Raw genomic sequence first — 23146 nt, 5'->3', positions numbered from 1 at the left:
TTACATGATTGAAGTGTTTAAATTATGAAGGGAATTAGTAAAGTGGATCGAGACTGTTTAATTTTAAAATGAGTTCATCAAGAACATGGGGACACAGTTGGAAACTTGTTAAGGGTAAATTTCGCACAAACATTAGGAAGTTTTCTTTACACAAAGAACGATAGACACTTGGAATAAGCTACCAAGTAGTGTGGTAGACAGTAAGCCTTTAGGGACTTTCAAAACTTGACTTGATGTTTTTTTGGAAGAAATAAGTGGATAGGACTGGCAAGCTTTGTTGGGCTGAATGGCATGTTCTCGTCTAGAGTGTTCTAATGTATAGGAGAAAAACTGTATCAGGTTAAAATAAATGCAGACAGAGGGGGAACTTGTAAAGTACATGCAAGTCAGGGATAAAACTGAGAAGTTAGCCAAGAGGACCCAAAATTAGGGAATTTTCTAAAATATTTAATTATTTATAAATTTGTAGATAGAAGGTTCTGAATCAGGTCACACACACACTGCAATATTGAATGTTGAACATAAATACAAATGACAGTAGGCCTGCAAATTTAAGTGAGATGTAATGCCCATGATCAGAGGCTGTCAGCCCTGGTTCTGGTGGCATTAATGATTGCTGGCTTTTGTTTCAAACATTTCCAGAATTGTGCTCTTATTTGAACTAATTGAGCATGTTATTTCACTGACATCGTCTCACTCAGATGGATAATACTGTCTGTTTGCATTTTTGAAGTTTGTTTTATTAGTTTGAATGCATTATACAAAAGTCATGTGTGCATTCATTTTCACTGATAAAATTATTATTTTCTTAAACTAGCTGTTTGGTAATGAACAGACACCATCCCTAGCATTGATGCTTAGTCTTCTTTTTTCTTCTCCATCATGACCTCACTGCTGCTTTTGATAGCAGTGACCACAGCAGACTCCCCCTTCTTTGGCAGCAAGCAGTGAGTTCGTTCTCTCTCTCTCTCTCTCTCTCACTCTCTCTCTCTCTCTCTCTCTCTCTCTCTCTCTCCGCTCTCTCTCTCTCTGTCTTTCTCTTTCTCTCTCTGCTCTCTCTCTCTCTCTCTCCTCTCTCTCTCTCTCCTCTCTCTCTCTCTCTCTCTCTCTCCTCCTCTCTCTCTCTCTCTCTCTCTCTCTCTCCTCTCTTCTCTCTCTCTCTCTCTCTCTCTCTCTCTCTCTCTCTCTCTCTCCCTCCCTCCCTCCCTTACTGCACTTCTAACCAATAACTACAGGCTGCCTTACAGATAATGAATTCATCAACGTGACCCGATTTTCCATTTGTTTACAGCCAGCTCTAAATTACAGCTCCTGGATGCTAATCAAACATCTCGATATCTAGCACAATGACATAAGAAACAGGTTGTCTACCAATAAATAAAACAATCTGAATCCATTTTTGTAGGATTTGTGGCTTAAACCAAAGCTTGAATCTTTCTCAATTGTAGCTCATGAAACCTCATCCCATTATCCTCCACCATCTGCCTTGGAGAGGATTTTAACAATACATATGAATCACTTGTATTGGCAGCAGGCAAACCTTAATTCCACCAATTACAAAACACTAGCAATTCTACCTGACTGTCCTGGAGGGATAAAATCGTCATTTTGGGATTGCTGGCACTAAATGAAAAGCAAGCAATGAGCTGTAAATGAACTCTGGGACCTTCCTTACAGCTGTCTTGTGTAAAGCAGCACTGTGAAACTCTGAAGAGCAAAGCTATATGTGACATTGCCTTAATTCTATGTATTTTGTTTACTTTTCTTTTTATGTTATCTACAGTTAGGTCCATAAATATTTGGACAGAGACAACTTTTTTCTAATTTTGGTTCTGTACATTACCACAATGAATTTTAAATGAATCAACTCAGATGCAGTTGAAGTGCAGACTTTCAGCTTTAATTCAGTGGGATGAACAAAACGATTGCATAAAAATGTGAGGCAACTAAAGCATTTTTTTTAACACAATCCCTTCATTTCAGGGGCTCAAAAGTAATTGGACAATTGACTCAAAGACTATTTCATGGGCAGGTGTGGGCAAGTCCGTCGTTATGTCATTATCAATTAAGCAGATAAAAGGCCTGGAGTTGATTTGAGGTGTGGTGCTTGCATATGGAAGATTTTGCTGTGAACAGACAACATGCGGTCAAAGGAGCTCTCCATGCAGGTTAAAGAAGCCATCCTTAAGCTGCGAAAACAGAAAAAACCCATCTGAGAAATTGCTACAATATTACGAGTGGCAAAATCTACAGTTTGGTACATCCTGAGAAAGAAAGCAAGCACTGGTGAACTCAGCAACGCAAAAAGACCTGGACGTCCACGGAAGACAACAGTGGTGGATGATCGCAGAATCATTTCCATGGTGAAAAGAAACCCCTTCACAACAGCCAACCAAGTGAACAACACTCTCCAGGGGGTAGGCGTATCGATATCCAAGTCTACCATAAAGAGAAGACTGCATGAAAGTAAATACAGAGGGTGCACTGCAAGGTGCAAGCCACTCATAAGCCTCAAGAATAGAAAGGCTAGATTGGACTTTGCTGAAGAACATCTAAAAAAGCCAGCACAGTTCTGGAAAAACATTCTTTGGACAGATGAAACCAAAATCAACCTCTAAAAGAATGATGGCAAGAAAAAAGTATGGAGAAGGCGTGGAACAGCTCATTATCCAAAGCATACCACATCATCTGTAAAACATGGTGGAGGCAGTGTGATGGCTTGGGCGTGCATGGCTGCCAGTGGCACTGGGACACTAGTGTTTATTGATGATGTGACACGGGACAGAAGCAGCCGAATGAATTCTGAGGTGTTCAGAGACATACTGTCTGCTCAAATCCAGCTAAATGCAGTCAAATCGATTGGGCGGCGTTTCATGATACAGATGGACAATGACCCAAAACATACAGCCAAAGCAACCCAGGAGTTTATTAAAGCAAAGAAGTGGAAAATTCTTGAATGGCCAAGTCAGTCACCTAATCTTAACCAAATTGATCATGCATTTCACTTGTTGAAGACTAAACTTCAGACAGAAAGGCCCACAAACAAACAGCAACTGAAAGCCGCTGCAGTAAAGGCCTGGCAGAGCATTAAAAAGGAGGAAACCCAGCATCTGGTGAAGTCCATGAGTTCAAGACTTCACGCTGTCATTGCCAGCAAAGGGTTTTCAACCAAGTATAAGAAATGAACATTTTATTTCCAGTTATTTAATTTGTCCAATTACTTTTGAGCCCCTGAAATGAAGGGATTGTGTTAAAAAAATGCTTTAGTTGCCTCACATTTTTATGCAATCGTTTTGTTCACCACACTGAATTAAAGCTGAAAGTCTGCACTTCAACTGCATCTGAGTTGTTTCATTTAAAATTCATTGTGGTAATGTACAGAACCAAAATTAGAAAAAAGTTGTCTCTGTCCAAATATTTATGGACCTAACTGTATATTATTATATATATATATATATATATATATATATATATATATATATATATATATATATATATATATATATATATATATATATATATATAAAAATGCAAACTTTACTCACTCTCCAACACAAACACTACTTAATACAATTCAAATATTGTATACAGAAAAGTTCTTACATAAGACAGAGGGGATCAGTTATGGTGCCGTCAGTTAATTGCATATATCAGAAGTACTGTGTAACTAACTAAGCACTTTTCTGTACACAATATTTGTATTTTTTTACCAAAGGGTAATATTATTGGCAGGAATTGTAGTGTAATGGTTAAAGCTTTGGATCTAGGACTTCAAAACCTGTGGTTATGAGTTCAAATCCTGCTACTGACACTGTGACCATGACCAAGTCACTTCACCTGCCTGTACTCCAATAAGAAATACAAAAGAAATGTAACCAATCATATCTCAAATATTGTAAGTTGCCTTGGATAAAGGAATCAGTCAAATAATAAGTAATATTATTATTAGGTCACTGGTGCTGCTTTCTTTTGAAAATTCTATACACAATTACATATGAGTAAAACATTCCTGCATTAGATCAATTCCTGATTGATCTAGTGTCATGGCATTAGTTGAAAGTCATTGCAAAACAAATTTTACGGGAAAAGTGTATTCTTTCAAATTGAATCTCTCGCATCTCTCTCATCAGTCACACCTCGGAGAAGATGCCCACTGAGAACAACTGACCATGCACCTTAGAGACAAGAAGCTATAAAAGCAAGGTGCTCCCGAAAGGTGACGTCTCATTCAGTAGATGACTTCATCACTAGTGTTCATCATTGAATTTCGCCAAAGTGTTATTCATGGCAAATTTGCCCCCGTTTGCATTCAACTTTGTTTGTTGAACTATTTACTGGTTTAGGAAAACGTTTTCCCAGAGCCCCATAATGATTTGTGAGGCCAGCACAACATCCCCCAGAGTTGTAACAACCAAAATTGGATGGAACCCCCACCCAGGTATATAATGCTGATCATTTGTATTACAGACTCGGTGGCACTTAGTTAGTGGTAGAACAGATACACTGTGAGCACAATTATTAGGCAAATGAGTATTTTGATTATATCATAATTTTCATGCATATATTCCATCTCCAAGCTGTATAAATTTGAATGCTTATTTGATTTAAGCATATCAGGTGATATGTATTTGCGTAATGAGGGAGGGTGTGGCCTAAGGAGACGAAGGTGTGCATAATTATTAGGCAGCTTCTTTTCACTTGGCAAAATGGGCCAAAAAAGAGATTTACCTGACTTAGAAAACTCAAAAATTGTAAAAAGTCTTTCAGAGTGATGCAGCACTCTCCAAATTACTAAGATATTGGGGCGTGATCATAGAATCATCAAGCGTTTTGTTGCAAATAGTCAACAGGATCACAAGAAACATGTTGAGAAACAAAGACGCAAATTAACTGCCACAGATTTGAGAAGAATCAAACGTGAAGCAACCAGGAACCTGTTATCCTCTAGTGCTGTCATATTCCAGAACTGCAACCTGTAGTGTCTAGAAGTACAAGGCAGAGACATGGCGAAGGTAAGTAAAGCTGAAACCCGACCACCACTGAACAAGACACATAAATTGAAACGTCAAAACTGGGCCAAAGAGTATCTGAAGACAGGTTTTCCAAAGGTTTTATGGACTGATGAGATGAGAGTGACACTTGATGGACCAGATGGATGGGCCCGTGGCTGGATCAGTAACGGGCACAGAGCTCCACTTCGACTCAGACGCCAGCAAGGTAGAGGTGGGGTACTGGTATGGGCTGGTATTAAAGATGGGCTAATTGGACCTTTTTGGGTTGAAGATGGACTCAAATTCAACTCCCAAACCTACTGCCAGTTTTTAGAAGACACTTTCTTCAAGCAGTGGTACAGGAAAAAGTCAGCATCTTTCAAGAGGACCATGATTTTTATGCAGGACAATGCTCCATCACATGCATCAAAGTACTCCACTGTGTGGCTAGCCAGTAAAGGCCTTAAAGATGACAGAATAATTGCATGGCCCCCTTCCTTACCTGACCTAAACCCTATTGAGAACTTGTGGACCCTTCTTAAACAGGACATTTACAGGGAAGGAAAACAGTACACCTCTCTGAACAGTGTCTGGGAGGCTGTGGTTGCTGATGCACAAAACGTTGATCAGCAACAGATCAAGAAACTAACAGATTCCATGAATGGAAGGCTTGTTGCTGTTATTGAAAAGAAGCGTGGCTATATTGGGCACTGATTTTTTTTTTCATGCCAGAAATGTTTATTTGGAAATAATGTGTTGTTTGTTCATTATTCTCACTTTAACAGATAAAAATAAACAAGGGAGATCGGGAAAATGTAAGTTATTGATTTAGTTGAATAATAATTCTGCACACTAATAGTTGCCTAATAATTGTGCACACAAGTGTATTCCCTTGATAATGTTTACGCTCATTTCCTTTGCATAACATTCAGGTTTCAGGTTTATTAACATTTTGGATTGACTGATGGCACTGTATTTGTTTCATATTAAAATTAACTCCAAAAATACAACTTGCCTAATAATTGTGCACACAGTAAAAGAAAAAAGTGCAAAGCATCAGCATAGTCAGTTTGGAGAGCCTTCAGCACGACTTCAAAAATAGAATCATGACACGACACGTTGAATTTCCTGCCTTTAAAAGACCTATTTTTTTTTTTCACATTTCACTATGATTACAGCATTTCCGCTTTATTTTGATTAAATATATGATTATGCGTTTCTGACTACATACTTTCTTCTTTGATCTCACGGAGGCAAGGTGGTACAGTGGTTGGCACTGTTGCCACACAGCTCAGGTCACATCTGTGGCCATAGTAAATAGTCCGTTTTAGTTGTCAGACATTTCCCTAGCCCTCAGGGACACTTTAAAGGTGATTGCACCATTATAATCCAGTCAAATCTAGTTCAGTTAGACCTTCTCCATTGACATCATTGCATTTCGCCAAGTTCGGCGATATTTGCGAACACTTCCGTGACTTCTCTGAACTCGAGGTGAAGTAAACACTGTGGAGTTCACTCATCACTATTCACCACCTTACGGAGCTCAGACCTTTTCGCTGGACCACTATCCATACCACTATCCAGTGGCTAAACTTTGCTTTTGTTAACCCTTGAGCTAGTAATTTCAGGTCCTTTTTTACCTTTCAAATAAACAGGGTGGGCGGCACGGTGGCGCAGTGGGTAGTGCTGCTGCCTCGCAGTTGGGAGACCTGGGGACCTGGGTTCGCTTCCCGGGTCCTCCCTGCGTGGAGTTTGCATGTTCTCCCCGTGTCTGCATGGGTTTCCTCCGGACGCTCCGGTTTCCTCCCACAGTCCAAAGACATGCAGGTTAGGTGGAATGGCGATTCTAAATTGGCCCTAGTGTGTGCTTGGTGTGTGGGTGTGTTTGTGTGTGTCCTGCGGTGGATTGGCACCCTGCCCGGGATTGGTTCCTGCCTTGTGCCATGTGTTGGCTGGGATTGGCTCCAGCAGAACCCTGTAACCCTGTGTTCGGATTCAGCGGGTTGGAAAATGGATGGATGGATAGATAAACAGGGTGGCCCTGTGTGCACCCCTACATTTCTTTTGAGTCCTGTCCTTCCCTCGGCTGATGAAAATGTATATTTGTAGGAAAAGTGTTGTGGACATTGTAACTCTAAAAATGAATGGACTGACCTTTGTTAAATTTTGTGGAAATCTTGCACTCTTTAGGCTTAACAGGCAATTAGATTTGAGTGAATTCTAACTGCTTCAGACTTCTGCAGTTCAATGTTTTTAAAGTTGGTAGCAACAAAAGCCAAATGCCTTCTCAGATGTTCGCAAAATTTGGCATAAATATTTAGGGCTTTTATGAATTTAATCCAAAGCAAGAGTGTTGAATACTTAAATTTCAGAATTTTGAAATTGAGTAGTCACAGCAGCTAAACTCTTGATTACAAGGAAATACAAATTACATGTTATGCCTTTGTTAAATCAGAAGGATAGGTGTACCTTTAAAGAGGACTAACAAGTGATAAATAAACTTTTGGTATTTTGCTAAATTCACACTGTATATGGTACTCCTCCTCTAAATATGAAGAAAGCCATGTGCTGATCAGATTTTGTATTTACTTCTTGAGTAAAATGTACCTTATATTTGTGTTGCTTTGTTTTTTAATTGTGTCCTTGCTAATTCACCGTGTAAAAAAGGTTTAAAGATAAAAAAGGATAAAAAAGGATGCAAATCTAAGTAAAAATAAAACTAAATTTAACTATGCTTAGATTTGCATATGGGTTTGTGCACTTTTACCATAAAATACATCCATCCATCCATTTTCCAACCCACTGAATCCGAACACAGGGTCACGGGGGTCCGCTGGAGCCAATCCCAGCCAACACAGGGCACAAGGCAGGAACCAATCCCGGGCAGGTGGGAGTAATTCTAATAACAAAATTAAAAGAAAACTGAAGAGCGTGAAAGAATTAATTATATGGATGTATGAAGAAAGACACTGTAAAAACTGAAGCACATACTGTAGCATATTTCTGCGAATGAGAGAAGAAAAACATCATGTTTGAACTGACAAAAGCTTAGCATATAAACTCTATTATAATAAAAATAATAATAATATAATAGATAAAATAATATAATATATATAATAATAAAATACATTTAATAATAGAATTTTAATAGGAAAAAAATGCTATTTTTTATCCAGCTTCAATTAATATCCTTATGCAAATAAGTCAGAATAATTTGAATTGGACGTCAAAGCTGTATTACCAAGGTGGAGTCCCAACCATTATTTAACACTTGGCTGGATGATCCAATTTGTAATTGTAGTGTTTGGAGAATTTATCTAGGAACTATGTGTATTGAATATTATTTACTATCATAAACAAAATGTGTTATGTTCTGTTGCTTTCTTCAATTTTCCCTTAAATAATATTTACCTTTTTTCCATCAATGTTGTCAGCGCTGACATAGGAAAGTTTTCTTCGTACATAGAAAAGCATATCATCTTGCCTTGGAGCCCACCTTTCCATAAAATAAGTGGAGAACATCCAAGTCCAAAATACTATCCGGTCATCCTTAAAACAGCCTGAAACAAAAGGACAAAATGCAATTTTCCGTTTACTACAGAAAATTAATTTCCATGGAATTAAACACAAATAAAATATATACAGACATCTCGGAATTCACTGGTACACTTAATAAAAATAAAACAGAATATAAGAAGGATGCTAATAATGAGCTTTATTTAACTTTTAAGAATAAAAAAAGTATTTTTTGTACTTGAATGTGAAAAGCACAGTGAAAAAGTACATGTTATAAAGACAAGAGCTTGGCCACCCTTAAAGAATCACAGAAATCCAATCAAGCCAAATAAATCTACATTAACATTTTATTCATTTAAGTTCACCTTAGTCTTTAAGAATTCTGTTTTGGCTTTACACTACTTTCTATTTCACTGAGTTATGGAAGTGAGGTACCATGCATCAAATCTCCATTTAACGGTGTTTAACTTTGTAAAAAAGGCTAAGGCAGGGTCAAGGTAAGGGAAAGATTTACAGTATTATCCCTGAAAGGGGAAATTGAATTAGTCAAGTGTGTCATCGCTGAATAACAAACCACACACACACACAAGAAACAAATTAATCAAATCAGTAAAATTAAAATTCACGCTCATGTACAAGTTATTATTTAAAATTCATTTACAGATTGGAGGATTTTGCTAACTTGGAAGTCTGAGGAGTCCAGATTGGTCAATTTAATACATGAGAGGGATTAATTAGGGACTCTTCTGGATGGATGTAGCAGCGTACTGTGAGCTCATCTATACACAAACATGTCTACATGGTTTAAAAAACAAAAAATTGTGGATACACAAACATGTCTACATGGTTTAAAAAACAAAAAATTGTGGAAGAAGCAGAGCAAAGCTTTGACATTACAACAAACTCCAGGGATTCCTTATCAGATGCCCCTCTTTATTCATCATGGTATGGCTGCAGAAAATTCTGAAAGGCACAACAAAGATGACACCATAGGCGATTATCCGGAATGCTGGACAAAGAAATTGCTTTTTTTTTAAAGACAAAGTCTGTAACAGTAAACTCGGATGCAGCATATGTCAGTCACTGAATTCACTTGTCTCATAATAATTCTTTGCATTTATATAGCGCTTTTCTCACTACTCAAAGCGCTCAGCAATTGCAGGTTAAGGGCCTTGCTCAAGGGCCCAACAGAGCAGAGTCCCTTTTGGCATTTATGGCCATTTACCGCCTCATCTACTGTATGACAAAAGGACTTGAGCTGTCAGATGAATGGAATGAGTGTTCGGTCTCCTGTAGCAGTGCAGTCAGAGATAGCCAGCAAACTTCACTAAGAGAAGAAAATAAACATTCACAAAAAGTGAAAAGTCCACACCTTCAAATGGTAATGTCACAGAATTACTCTAAAAACAAGTGACAATATGGTATTAATGATTTCTTTAAATAACATGTCTGAATCCTGTGTTGGAGTGCAGAGCTACACATGACTGAATTAACCAAAGGCTGTCAGCATAGTGCCCTACCCATTTTTATGCAGTGTGGTGCGCTTTAGTCCCTATGAGTTACAGTATATCCAGCAGGCTCCATAATACCTATGATTCTGTGGAGCTTTGGATGAAAATATAATGAGAAGGTTATGCAAATATTTTTAAATAAATCCCATTTTCAGAAAAACAGGTCTTACATAGAGTTCAGGCATTGATGGCTTTGAAAAATATCAGAGTAAAGTTTTAAGATGTTCCAATAAAGGAAATTAACCTATTATTTACACTGTTATAAGTTATTATTTAATAATTTAACTTAATTTAAATAATTATTTAAATAAAAGATAAAAGAAATTCAAAGTAAATAACATGTGCTGTCACCTTGACCTTCACTGCTTGCCTCCTGTAGGTGTGGAAGACTATTATGTCCTGTATGTACAACTATCTCCAATTATTCCTGCAGTAGCATAGAGGGCGACTATTAAATAGTCATCAAGAATTACTGTTTGAAATGACAATTTTATTATGAAAAAATCTTCTTGTATATCTCAGTTCTGTCCTTTGAGCCAACATGATTGTAACAGTAGTTCTCCTAATATCATCAGCTTCATAATTCACTTTGTCATGTCTACAACCTTCTGCCCACATACCATTCAGTATTCACTGTGTAAGAATGGACTACATGCTGAAGAACATACCCTAGACTCACTGTTCAATTTTTTAAATTCTTTAAAGATGAACTTATGTTAGTTTATACCATGTTACTCTATTTTTATGAATTCAGTCAAAATGTGAACCAGGCCTACCCCTAGTCAAACTGTGTGTCACTCATAGACTCAAGGTTTTCTCAAAAAAATGTATTTGCAATCGACAATTCATTTACGCAACCACTAGAAAGCATTGCTGCTCAAAGTCAGCAACCACAGAAATAATGCGTGTAAAAAGAGGATGAAGAGGGTCCATCCAAAAATACACATCTAGGAATGATGGGAAAGTTAATAGATAAAGAAAAAGTCACAGCAAAGATATTCAGCAGAGCAAGTCACTCCATTTAATCATTTGTTATCTGAAATTGTATAAAATGAAAAAACACAATGGGGGAAGAATTAATTCAGACATCATAACTGGCCCACATTTAAATGTCCAGGCACACAACAGTCACTGGCATGTGATGTTATCCAGTATCGGTCAGCTAATAATTGACTAATAGTAAACTTGTTCTCTTGAGTATTTAATGAAACTTGGCAAGGAAAAAACAGAAATTGACCTAATTAGTGAAAACAAAATATATGGCAGACAGTAAGGCAAACTTCTGTTTTCAGTATGATTCCTTGTGGTCATTGCTGTCATTTATGTACAAGGTAGTCAGCTACAATTGTTTATTCATTGATGCACAACGCTCTACATGTTGCTACTTGTATCTTAAGGATAAGTTTGTCAGTTTTCAATAGTTTCATATGTTTACTTGACTTGGAAACTAGCATTACTATGGGAAGCTGTATTTAAAAATAAAATGGTGGCCAAAAAAACTTAATACACATGTCAACTTTAAGGCAGCAACTATTCTGGTTTCACAAAACATGAGTTTTACATTTGTGAGACATGTAAAAGACCCCAAAATAGATCTAATTTTTAAAAAGAGATTCATATCACGATATTTTCAGAGTTAAAGATACATTGACAGTGAATACAATGGACAACGTTTTCATGTAAACAGACTCTGGGATAAACAGCCAACTGGATGCACTGTGTTGCAGATTATTAAGAATGTTCTACCAGATTATCCATACGTGTTTAGCACAACTTTGTCATTTAGGTAAAACAGTTTGGAAATGCACATACACAGGATATGAAAATATGAGCATGTTTCTTAAAGCTTTTGCTTGTAGAGCTTAGATGGGAGGTTTGAGACATCAGTGCTAAAATAAAAAGAGCCACTGCAGCCTGATCAATAAACTTACTCTAATGAAAGCTGAACCTTTGGTGTTTCCGGTTTTGATGAATTTGAAGTTTCATTTGACAAATGGAAAAATGTGTTGTGAAATCCATGAGAAAGTGGGCTTGTCAAAGGATACGTCTAAACTTTCTATCTGTGGCAGCAGTGAGCAGCACTGCAGTAAAGGCCTTCATTCTCGACAGACATTATTTTACAATTTCGACATGAACCCCACCACTCGCAGTTATCTGGGTTCTCTCTGTAGCTATAACCATTAAATTGTTCTCTCTGTATCTCCAATTCTGTCTCTGCTTTCCTCTCATTTTCAATTTCTTGCCCTTTTTTATCTGTGTATTTTGGCTCATGCAGGAAGGTTTGAAGTTTGTTCATAATCTCAGTAAGACATACTGATGGTATAACTTAAGAACATAAGTCTAAATGCCTAGAAAAATTAAAATTTTGCCTGCAAAAAAAAAACAAAAACTATAGCTTGAGTTTTTAAAATTGCTATGAAGGTGTAATTGCAACTGTATCATTCATGAAGCTAACTACAAGTAATCAGACTATGACAGGGTTTAGTGTATGGGGAGATGGATTACAGTGAAGCACTTCTGTATCAATGTGGCCTGTCAGTCAGTCATGTCAGTCATTTTCCAACCTGCTATATCCTAACACAGGGTCACGGGGGTCTGCTGGAGCCAATCCCAACCAGCACAGGGCGCAAGGCAGGAACAAATCACGGGCAGGGTGCCAGCTCACCGCAGCGTGCACACACAAACACACACCAAGCACACACTAGGGACAATTTAGGATCTGCAATGCACCTAACCTGCATGTCATTGGACTGTGGGAAGAAACCCACGCAGACACGGGGAGAACATGCAAACTCCACGCAGGGAGGACCCGGGAAGTGAACCGAGGTCTCCTTACTGTGAGACAGCAGCGCTACCACTGCACCACCGTGCCACCCTGTGTGGCCACATCTCACATAATAAAAAATATATATTTTTGCAAAAATGAAACAAATGTATGCTCTTCTGATATGACATGATTTAGGATGTATTCTCAGAATTTAAGTAGACTCATTTAGGTCTCATTTCTTATTGTGTCATACTGGCTGCAGTTGTATAACTTCTAGTGGAAATGCTTCAAAAACAAAACAAAAAAAGTTGTCCTTTAATGAAAATTAAAAAGGCCCACCTTCCTCTACTGCATTATAAACACCACATTTACTCTGCAACATTCATTCTGAGGCTCAACATTGACCTGATTTGCCTTATTCATTACTTTTGAGATTGTAATGGCTGAGAAATGCGCAATACAAAATAAAAAACGACCAATTCCTACCATAGAAAGACTTTTGAATTTTGAGCCCCAGCCCAGCATATTTTTCCATTATTCCCATGTGATTTTTAAAGGTACACTGGTTTACTAGCCACTTAAAACTGCTGTTTTTGTAAGTGTGCTATGAGACGGATTGGCAGCCCACTCGCCACCATCTCTTTTGTTGCAGTGATAAAACTCTGGCCCCCTATAATCCTGTAATGGATTAAAATGATTCAGAAAATGAACGGATGATTGTTAGCTAGCACATTAAAATATCAAAGGTCTATTACATATTCCAAACTAAAAATAACACCATAAAGGATAGGAAGCAGTGTATTTAATAAGACGGCCTTTACCTTTGATTAAGAATCTAGTAGCCATGCATTCATCAGCGCTGCCAGAAAATATTACCTTATTAACGGATTCTTCCTCAAAGAATCCTGTTGCCCACTAACAACAAAACCTACCTCTTTATCTGAAATAATATCTGCTTAATAAATCAATGGAAAATTCTAAACACAAAGCTCTATTGAACAGTCTCCTTTAAAAAGGCACCACTGAATGCATCTGATGGCTTATTTATTATTAAGCTACAGCTGAATAAGAAAGTTTGTCTACTGACTCATCATTTTACTGCTTAATTAGCGCAAAAGATGTCAAAAGTATGACTTGTCAACTGCCTGCAATAAATTAGCCTCCACTTTCACAAGTCTACCAGATAAATGGCTTTAAAAGAAAGGAACCGGAATGAGGCAAGTGGTTTCTGAATGTTAATCTGGTTCCTTTCTGTGCTTTTGCAAGGATCATTTGGGGCTTTCCAAAGAGAATAGCTATTTGAAACAATTAAACCATCTGAAAGATGTGGGTGAATAGATGAGACGTCAACAGTTGCAAAAAGAGAGAAAGAAAAAATTATGGAGAATTTTGACTAAGTAGTGTCATTGTTTCTTAGGGTACAATGTGGCACATTACACGTTCCATATAAAAGAACTCTCTTGCTCTTATTACAAATTGTGTTTCAAATGAACAAAAAATCTTTTATATCAAACCTTCCATCCATCCATCCATTATCCAACCCATTATATCCCAACTACAGGGTCACGGGGGTCTGCTGGAGCCAATCCCAGCCAGCACAGGGTGCCAGACCACCGCAAGGCATACACACACACACCAAGCACACACTAAGGATAATTTAGAATCGCCAATGCACCTAACCTGCATGTCTTTGGACTGTGGGAGGAAACCCACGCAGACACGGGGAGAACATGCAAACTCCACGCAGGGAGGACCCGGGAAGCGAATCCGGGTCTCCTAACTGCGAGGCAGCAGCGCTACCCACTGTGCCACCATGACATCAAACCTTTCGAAAGTTATTCTTCTTATATGAGTTTTTATCAGTGCTCTCTTGTGGCAGAGTGCTACATGTAAGCAACAGGAGGAGACTGCATAGCCATGAGCTATCCTCCCCATCAAAGAACCCCGTTTAAATTTTCATAGGCTGAAGGAATATCTCTGTTAGTGACTGAAGAATTAAAAGAGCTTCAACATTTAAAAGCACAAAGCAGGGCAGTAAGTAGTTTCAGGTGGCTATGAGGGTTCCCCATTTGAAAGGGTCTCAGCCATGACGTATGTGCTGTAAGCTTTCACGGTACTGAAAGCACATTCTGTTCTGTTTTAAGCCCCACTGGGGAGCAAACATAGCACGTTAAAAAGAATTATAATGGTAAAAATTCTACATAATTACAACAAACTTTAAATATTCACCAATTAAGGCTCATGTGGAATGAAAACTTGCACAGACATCACCAGAAAATGGACTGAAAACAATGTTTGCTTCATACATTGGACCCACTAATAAAGAGGAAATATGCCTGCAATTATATGTTGCCATTTGTATTGATATTTTTGATAGCCTGTGGAGGAAAATAATTATATTTCAAGAACTACACAATTCTTTCAAGCTATAGGCTTAAAAACTCACACAGCCTAACGTAGGATACAGAATTAATGAGTCAATCAGCTGGTAATATTTGTCTTTGTTTGTTCCCTACAGGAGGCACAAGAATCAAGGAAGATTTCCTTTTATTAAGTGCATGTATACACAACAACAAAAATGACCATAAAGTGAAGTACGCTTATGGATCATATTTACTGTCAGGATATGAATTAGATGAGAGAGCTTGAAAGAGCAGGCAGTCTTCACATAATGATGTTTACCAAGCACTTCTTTTAATTAGGCTTCAGAATTATATACTGGATACTACAGTCTCTACATTATTTGGGGGTCTTTGACTTGTTTGTTTTTTTATTTATGCAAAATAATAAAATAAAAATAACTGACGTTTTTGAACCTAAGATCATATGCCAAAGAACATTAGGGTGAAACTGCTGTCACCCTTGAATAGGAACCATTTTTCCACATCACTTTTTTAAGATGGCCAGACTAGTAGCACCAGTTAGTGCTGATAAAGCAAAACTCCAGGAACTTGGATTGCTTTCATGGCCCAGTCATTGTGTGACGGGAATGCCTGCTGCTTCCACCTTTCTGTATTCTGTAATTTAGATTCACTTCCCTGCTTAACTTCCCCAAACTCAATGACTGGATCAGATAGCACAACAGTGTGGTTTGTTTCAATGTATGTGTCAGTGGACAACAAATATTGCAGAAATAGTTAAGCGAGAATCAGCAGTGGAGAGAAAATCATTCAAATGACCGCACAGAGCACAAAAGCCAATACGGCAAAGCTTCCATTACTCTCGTGAAAAGAGTACTGCTAAAGCTAAAGAGCTCTTTGGAACACCTAAACTAGGTGGTCCCAATTTTTGGATGACAGCAAACTGTATCCTTTATTAGAGAATGTGCCCTTTTAATGGTTTTAAGGATTACTCACAAGATCACATCACAATCTGTAATGCTGGAGTGATGCTTAAAAGCAGCTTGGGGCATCACTGGCCCCCCTGTAAATGTTTCAGCTGACAAACCGTAGCTACTGCAGACATCACATACATTCTTCATGAAAACTCTGTCTCTTTGCAAGAATAGCCTAATGTCTTTAGGTATTTAAGTAAACAAAGCATTGAAAAAGATGAATGTTTCTCTAGTAGGTAGAGGAATGACAATATAAAGTATGCAGTATCACACAGGATACAGAAAACAATAGATATAGCATATCATTTATTAAAAGAAAGAAAAACACTATTGAGGCTTACAAATTCCTTAAGAATGAGCTTGCAAAAGCCTCTGTCATTTGACCCTACACTAGCAGTATGAATTCCTCGCTAAATTGTTTCCAGAGAGCATGACACAACAAAATTCTGGGATAAAGAGTGCAGATAACATAACACAAAATAATAATGCGTGATACATGCTGCAGATGCAAAATCTTTAGTAAACAGTTAAGGAAAAAAGGCCAAAACAGACATTATCTGGCTTTTTTTAAATAACAATGATCTGAACTACACCCTTTTATAGCGAAAAATGGCAACTCTGATGGTTGACATCAATGCACATAACCACACCCATTGGTCTATGTGACCACACCCACTGTGTTATGTGACCACACCCACAACAGGGCCACTTTGGATGGGTGGAATCATTATGAGATTACAAGTCAAATAAAAACAATAAGAAAAAAAGAAAGAAAGAAAGAAATGAAAATTACGTGAAAAATATTTTACCTCTGCTAGTGTCAGTACCTGCATAATTCATTTTTAGTTTGTTGAAATTATATTAGAGTAAAAACAAGTATACTAATTAGTGTAAAATGTGGTACAGTAACTCAGTGGTGATCACTGCTGCCTGGGTTTGAATCTTGGTCCAGGTATTGACTGTGTGCAGTTTGCACATTCTCCCTATATCCACTTGAACTTTTTTCAGATGCTTCAGTATTATTTCCACGTCATTTCCACAAAACATGCAGGGCAGGTTATTTAGATAAGCTGGTCATATCTGCCTGAATGTAGGTGTATATATGAGTGTGTCCTGGGATTTGTGACGGTGCAGGATGCAGGACTTTTTGGGAGCCTCTCGATACAGAATTGATACCATAACCAAGATAAGAAAGGCAAATGAGGACACAAATAACAAGGGTGTAGGTGTAAAAGTGATACAGAAACAAAACAGTGTCCAAAAGTGCATTCCTCATAAAGTTTTTTTAATAAATAAGTAATCCTTAAAAACAGTGATGATCCATCAGGTCAAATCCATAATTTAAAAGAAGAATAAAACTAACACAGTCTTTGGGTCAATGTTCCGTCAGACAAGCCCAGCACAACACCCACTTTGTCTCCTAGGCTCACCCATTACTCACTCAGCTGGCAGAGACTCTAGCAGCCACAGTCCTTACTAACCAACCCCTGTCTCAGCTACCTCGAGCGGTGTTGGCCAGATCACTCTGGGTTGGTTGTCCTCCTATCATCATTTCTTGCTCCCCAGGCATGCCCTGGATCCCTGTGGAAGACTCTGCCACAATCACACCTACTCCTCGACAAATATTCAATAGGGACGATCTGCTGCTAGAGCGCCGATACTTTGCTCCTTCGAGCACACTGCCTCTCACACACTGGCTGGCTGACTGGTCCTGCCTCACCTCATGATGCTGTTCTCACGGCTCTCTTTTCTGTCTTCCCCTCTTTGCCATGCAGGCTTCTCTTATACTGCCTCTCTAATTGGGACAGGTGAGATGAGCTGCTTCTTCTGTGGCACCATTGAGACACCTGACTGATCCACCCACCTCTGCACATGTGCGTGGCACAGTCAACCAGCACCTCAATTAACCACGGAGTGAAACACACCCACCCCCAATTGGAGCCTACCATTTTTGGGGCTCGATCATTTATTTAAAATTCACACAGTGCCATGGACCTCTTATCACAGGATTTGATGGCATCTCATCCAGGGTTGGTTGTTTTCATAGTTTCTGGCCCCTGTAACTCTAAACTGAATTAAGCAATTGATGGACAACTAATTCAGTTATGGGCAGCACGGTAGCACAGTGGTAGTGCTGCTGCCTTGCAGTGGAGTTTGCATGTTCTGCTCGTGTCTGCGTAGGTTTCCTCCGGTTGCTCTGGTTTCCTCCCACAGTCCAAAGACATGCAGGTTTGGTGCATTGGTGATCCTAAAATTGTCCCTAGTGTGTGCTTGGTGTGTGGGTGTGTGTGGCCTGCGGTGGTATGAGTGAATACTTAGCTACAGTTGAGCTTGAATATTTGTGAACCCTTTAGAATTCACTATATTTCTGCATAAATATGACCTAAAACATTATCAGATTTTCACTCAAGTCTTAAAAGTAGATAAAGAAAACCAGTTAAACAAATGAAACAAGAATATTATACTTGGTCATTTATTTATTGAGGAAAATGATCAAATATTAATTATTTGTGAGTGGCAAAAGTATGTGAACCTCTAGGATTAGCAGTTAGTTTGAAGGTGAAATTAGAGTCAGGTATTTTCAATCAATGGGATGACAATCAGGTGTGAGTGGGCACCCTGTGTTATTTAAAGAACAGGGATCTATCAAAGTCTGCTCTTCACAACACATGTTTGTGGAAGTGTATCATGGCACGAACAAAGGAGATTTCTGAGGACCTCAGAAAAAGAGTTGTTCAGCTCATCAGGCTGGAAAAGGTTACCACAGTCACAGAAAATCCACAGTCAGACAGATGGTGTACAAAAGGAGGAAATTCAAGACCATTGTTACCCTCCCCAGGAGTGGTCGACCAACAAAGATCACTCCAAGAGCAAGGCGTATAATAGTTGGCGAGGTCACAAAGGACCCCAGGGTAACTTCTAAGCAACTGAAGGCCTCTCTCACATTGGCTAATGTTCATGTTCATGTTCATGAGTCCACCATCAGGAGAACACTGAACAACAACGGTGTGCATGGCAGGGTTGCAAGGAGAAAGGCACTGCTCTCCAAAAAAAAAAATTGCTGCTCATCTGCAGTTTGCTAAAGATCACGTGGACAAACCAGAAGGCTATTGGAAGAATGTTTTGTGGACAGATGAGACCAAAATAGAACTTTTTGGTTTAAATGAAAAGCGTTATGTTTGGAGAAAGGAAAACACTGCATTCCAGCATAAGAACCTTATCCCATTTGTGAAACATGGTGGTGGTAGTATCATGGTTTGGGCCTGTTTTGCTGCATCTGGGCCAGGACGGCTTGCCTTCATTGATGGAACAATGAATTCTGAATTATATCAGAGAATTCTAAAGGAAAATGTCAGGACGTCTGTCCATGAACTGAATCTCAAGAGAAGGTGGGTCATGCAGCAAGACAACGACCCTAAGCACACAAGTCATTCTACCAAAGAATGGTTAAAGAAGAATAAAGTTAATGTTTTGGAATGGCCAAGTCAAAGTCCTGACCTTAATCCAATCGAAATGTTGTGGAAGGACCTGAAGCGAGCAGTTAATGTGAGGAAACCCACCAACATCCTAGAGTTGAAGCTGTTCTGTACGGAGCAATGGGCTAAAATTCCTCCAAGCCAGTGTGCAGGACTGATCAACAGTTACCGGAAACGTTTAGTTGCAGTTATTGCTGCAAAGGGGGGTTCACACGAGATACTGAAAGCAAAGGTTCACATACTTTTGCCACTCACAAATATGTAATATTCGACCATTTTCCTTAATAAATAAATGACCAAGTCTAATATTTTTGTCTCATTTGTTTAACTGGTTTCTCTTTATCTACTTTTAGGACTTGAGTGAAAATCTGATGATGTTTTAGGTCATGTTTATGCAGAAATATAGAAAATTCTAAAGGGTTCACAAACTTTCAAGCACAACTGTAATATCTAAACAGTCAGAATCATGATAACACAATATGTTCAGTGTGATACAGAATGGAGCTACATTAAACAGAGTGAATCTTGCTTTTACGCTCTGCCTGCCAGTTTGTTGAAGTTGACAGGATAAGGCGTCGGAATGTAGGGATGGTACAAGCCTAAAGGTGACTCTCTTCAGTAGAATATCTTTCTATGATCTGTAAAAAATAATACAAGTATCTTGAAGCACAAGTCTGAAATGTGTTTTCTAGATTAACTACTGTACTGCTGAATGTTTATATCATTCATTTTAAGACACAGCAGTAACATACAGTATCCAATCTGAAATATCCAGTGTTATCATTTTAAAGCAGTGATCTAAAATAATGGAGCAGTGTGAGCTCTAGTTGGAATTTGCACATTACATGTCATTTTTTGTAACAGAATTTTGAGATCAGTCAGTGTCTTTTGTGGAGGAGGCTATATGTCTGGCAAGGGTTTATCATTGTTGTAAGTTTCGGCTGTGCATCTTGCTGATGATTTTGCGCTAATACCATTCAGACAATGGAAATGCAGAATTCTTAGATGCCATGATCACAATGTTAAATTTACAGTATGTTTCAATATATGTGTATGTTGTAAAAGACCAGGCCCCAGGCACAGACAGACAGACACCATATGTCTTAAAACACAAAGGTTTTATTTTCTTCACCCTTGGGCGCACGTCTTCCCCGTGACCCACAGGCAATACACAGTCCCACAAAAGCACAATTATCACCACAGCAACAATCCTTCTGGCAGCACCACTTCTCCTCAGGCTTAGTCCTCCTCCTCCCGACTCTGGCTCTCTCGAGTGGTGGTGGCTGGCCTTTTTTATATCCCACCCGGAAGCATTCCAGGTGCTTGATCACCTGGCCCTCATTGCATTTCCGGCTGGGGCTGAAGATTTGACCAGCCGGGCTGCAGACTCCATGCAGCTCCCCCTGGCAGCCATCCGAGCCCCCAACCAGGCTGTGGAGGACTCCATCTCCCATGGAGCCATTCGCCAGGTTGGGGAATCATCGTCTGCCAGAGAGGCTGCCACCAAGCGTCCCGGGGGAGGTATTGAGCTGTCCATGGTAGCTCCCCCGGAACAGATGCAGTAGGGGCGTCCCTGCCGGGCATGGGACCCGGCTGTCCTTCACAATGTTTAGACTTATTTGGATGGCCTTAAATGTACATTACAGTGCAATGCAGGACACTGTTGCATGAAACTTTCTATACATGGAAGATAATAAGAGTTGTACTTACAGAAGCACTTTTGCAAGATTGAAAATATAAGGAATGAATGGATTCAAGTTGTGCTTATTGTAATCTATACGTTACATATAACAAATTAGATTTATTACATTGTATGGTCCTTAATCAAAGTTGCTTAGCTATTTACTGATCAGTTTGTTCAAACTCTGTTCTTCCTCAAAGTCACATACTAAATCCATCCACCCACCTAATAAACCCACTTATTCATAGCAGGGCCATGGGGAAGCTGCAGCCTAACCCACTAAGTAGTGGGCACAAATCAGGAACAATCCCTGAACAGGACCCTGGAGCATCACAGATTTGAATACACACACACACACGCACACACACATCAGTGATCAGTTTAGCATAAGCAGTCCACCTAAGCTGCAGCTCTTTGGACTGTGGGAGAAAACCCACGCAGACACATGGAGCACCCAGGATATTAAACCTTGTTGTAAGGCAACAGCGCTGCCTTTGCGCCACCCTGCAGCTTCCACATAGAAAAGCGGAGACAGAATCTGAACCTGCACAATGAGGTCCAAATACTTAGTAACTAGACAGCTCTGCCCATACAATTTAGTGAAGTTATTATTACTTTCTCACTTAATACCACCTACTAATTCTAAATTACATGATACTGTATAACTATTATATCAGTTTTTCTCATGTCAGTGTTGCAGTACTTCCATCCTTGGTGTATTCTTAAATTATACAAAGTACAGTCATTATCTTATTAAAGAAATACTTGCATACATCATTCATAAATAATAAAACTGTGGTCATCACAAGCATTTCAAATGGCAGGTTTTGTACAGAATGAATATGAAAATTAGAAGCATGAAATATAACAAAAGCAACTTAATTATACAATTTAAATAACAAAACAGTATGGAAGTATTCACCACTAAATTATGGTTGTCCAGTTAATTGATTGCAAAATAAATAAATGGCTTACTCACATTTCGTATGACTGAAAGTACTTTAATAACTAACCAAATACTCCATTATGACTGAATCATGAATATACCGTACTTTAATTTATTATCTCCTCCATCTTCTCCTCCACCTTATCCCACTTCATGGTTTTAAGGTTCTGCTCCCAAGTAACATGTAGTAAAAGACAGACTATATAAGCACCATGATGCTAGTCAATCACAGATTAAATAAAACTAAATTAAGGCATGATGGCGCAGTGGTAGTGCTGCTGCCTCGCAGTTAGGAGACCCGGGTTCTCTTCCCGGCTTCTCCCTGCGTGGAGTTTGCATGTTCTCCCCGTATCTGCGTGGGTTTCCTCCGGGTACTCCGGTTTCCTCCCACAGTCCAAAGACATGTAGGTTAGGTGCATTGGCGATCCTAAAATTGTCCCTAGTGTGTGCTGCGGTGGGCTGGCGCCCTGCCCGGGGTTTGTTTCCTGCCTTGCGCCCTGTGCTGGCTGGGATTGGCTCCTGCAGACCTCCCGTGACCCTTCGTTGGAATAAAGTGGGTTGGATAATGGATGGATGGATAAATTAAGGCACATGCACACTTCTACAGTAAACATTTTAAAGTTACTAATATTCAGTATTCAAATTCAAAACCTATTTATGTTTGAGCGCTTCCACCAAAACTATATGCAGTCGCAACACACAACTTTGAAGCTGGTCTGAGACAGAAGTTTACCAAAGGGTTTAAATTCATTTTTATTCCCATTAACTCGAATATGTCCCAAAAATAAATCACATACCCAGGAAACATCAATATCCTATGGGATTACATTCTATAGAAAGTTTAAAATTCTTCTACCAGGATGAAATTGCTATTTTAAGTCTAAGCACAATTAATCATATATTAGAAATCTAAAATGCAGGAAT

The 23146-nt window shown here is 38.9% G+C and overlaps 2 protein-coding genes across 2 annotated transcripts in view; one reads left to right on the top strand and one right to left on the bottom strand.

The window, feature by feature from the left end:
* LOC114647671 (glutamic acid-rich protein-like) overlaps positions 1-23146 on the top strand; it is a 792149-nt gene that overhangs the window by 623463 nt on the left and 145540 nt on the right. The gene's annotated exons all lie outside the window — the stretch shown is intronic.
* Positions 1-23146, bottom strand: part of kiaa0930 — a 167900-nt gene that overhangs the window by 77057 nt on the left and 67697 nt on the right. The window contains exon 2 of the mRNA XM_028804711.2: positions 8403-8551. Coding sequence (XP_028660544.1) covers positions 8403-8551 — 149 coding nt within the window. The remainder of the gene's footprint in view (positions 1-8402; positions 8552-23146) is intronic.

This window comes from Erpetoichthys calabaricus, chromosome 1 (assembly GCF_900747795.2).
Source record: "Erpetoichthys calabaricus chromosome 1, fErpCal1.3, whole genome shotgun sequence".
Lineage (NCBI taxonomy): Eukaryota > Metazoa > Chordata > Cladistia > Polypteriformes > Polypteridae > Erpetoichthys > Erpetoichthys calabaricus.
Note: the sequence above shows the minus strand (reverse complement) of the source record. Positions and strands in the feature narration are given on the sequence as shown.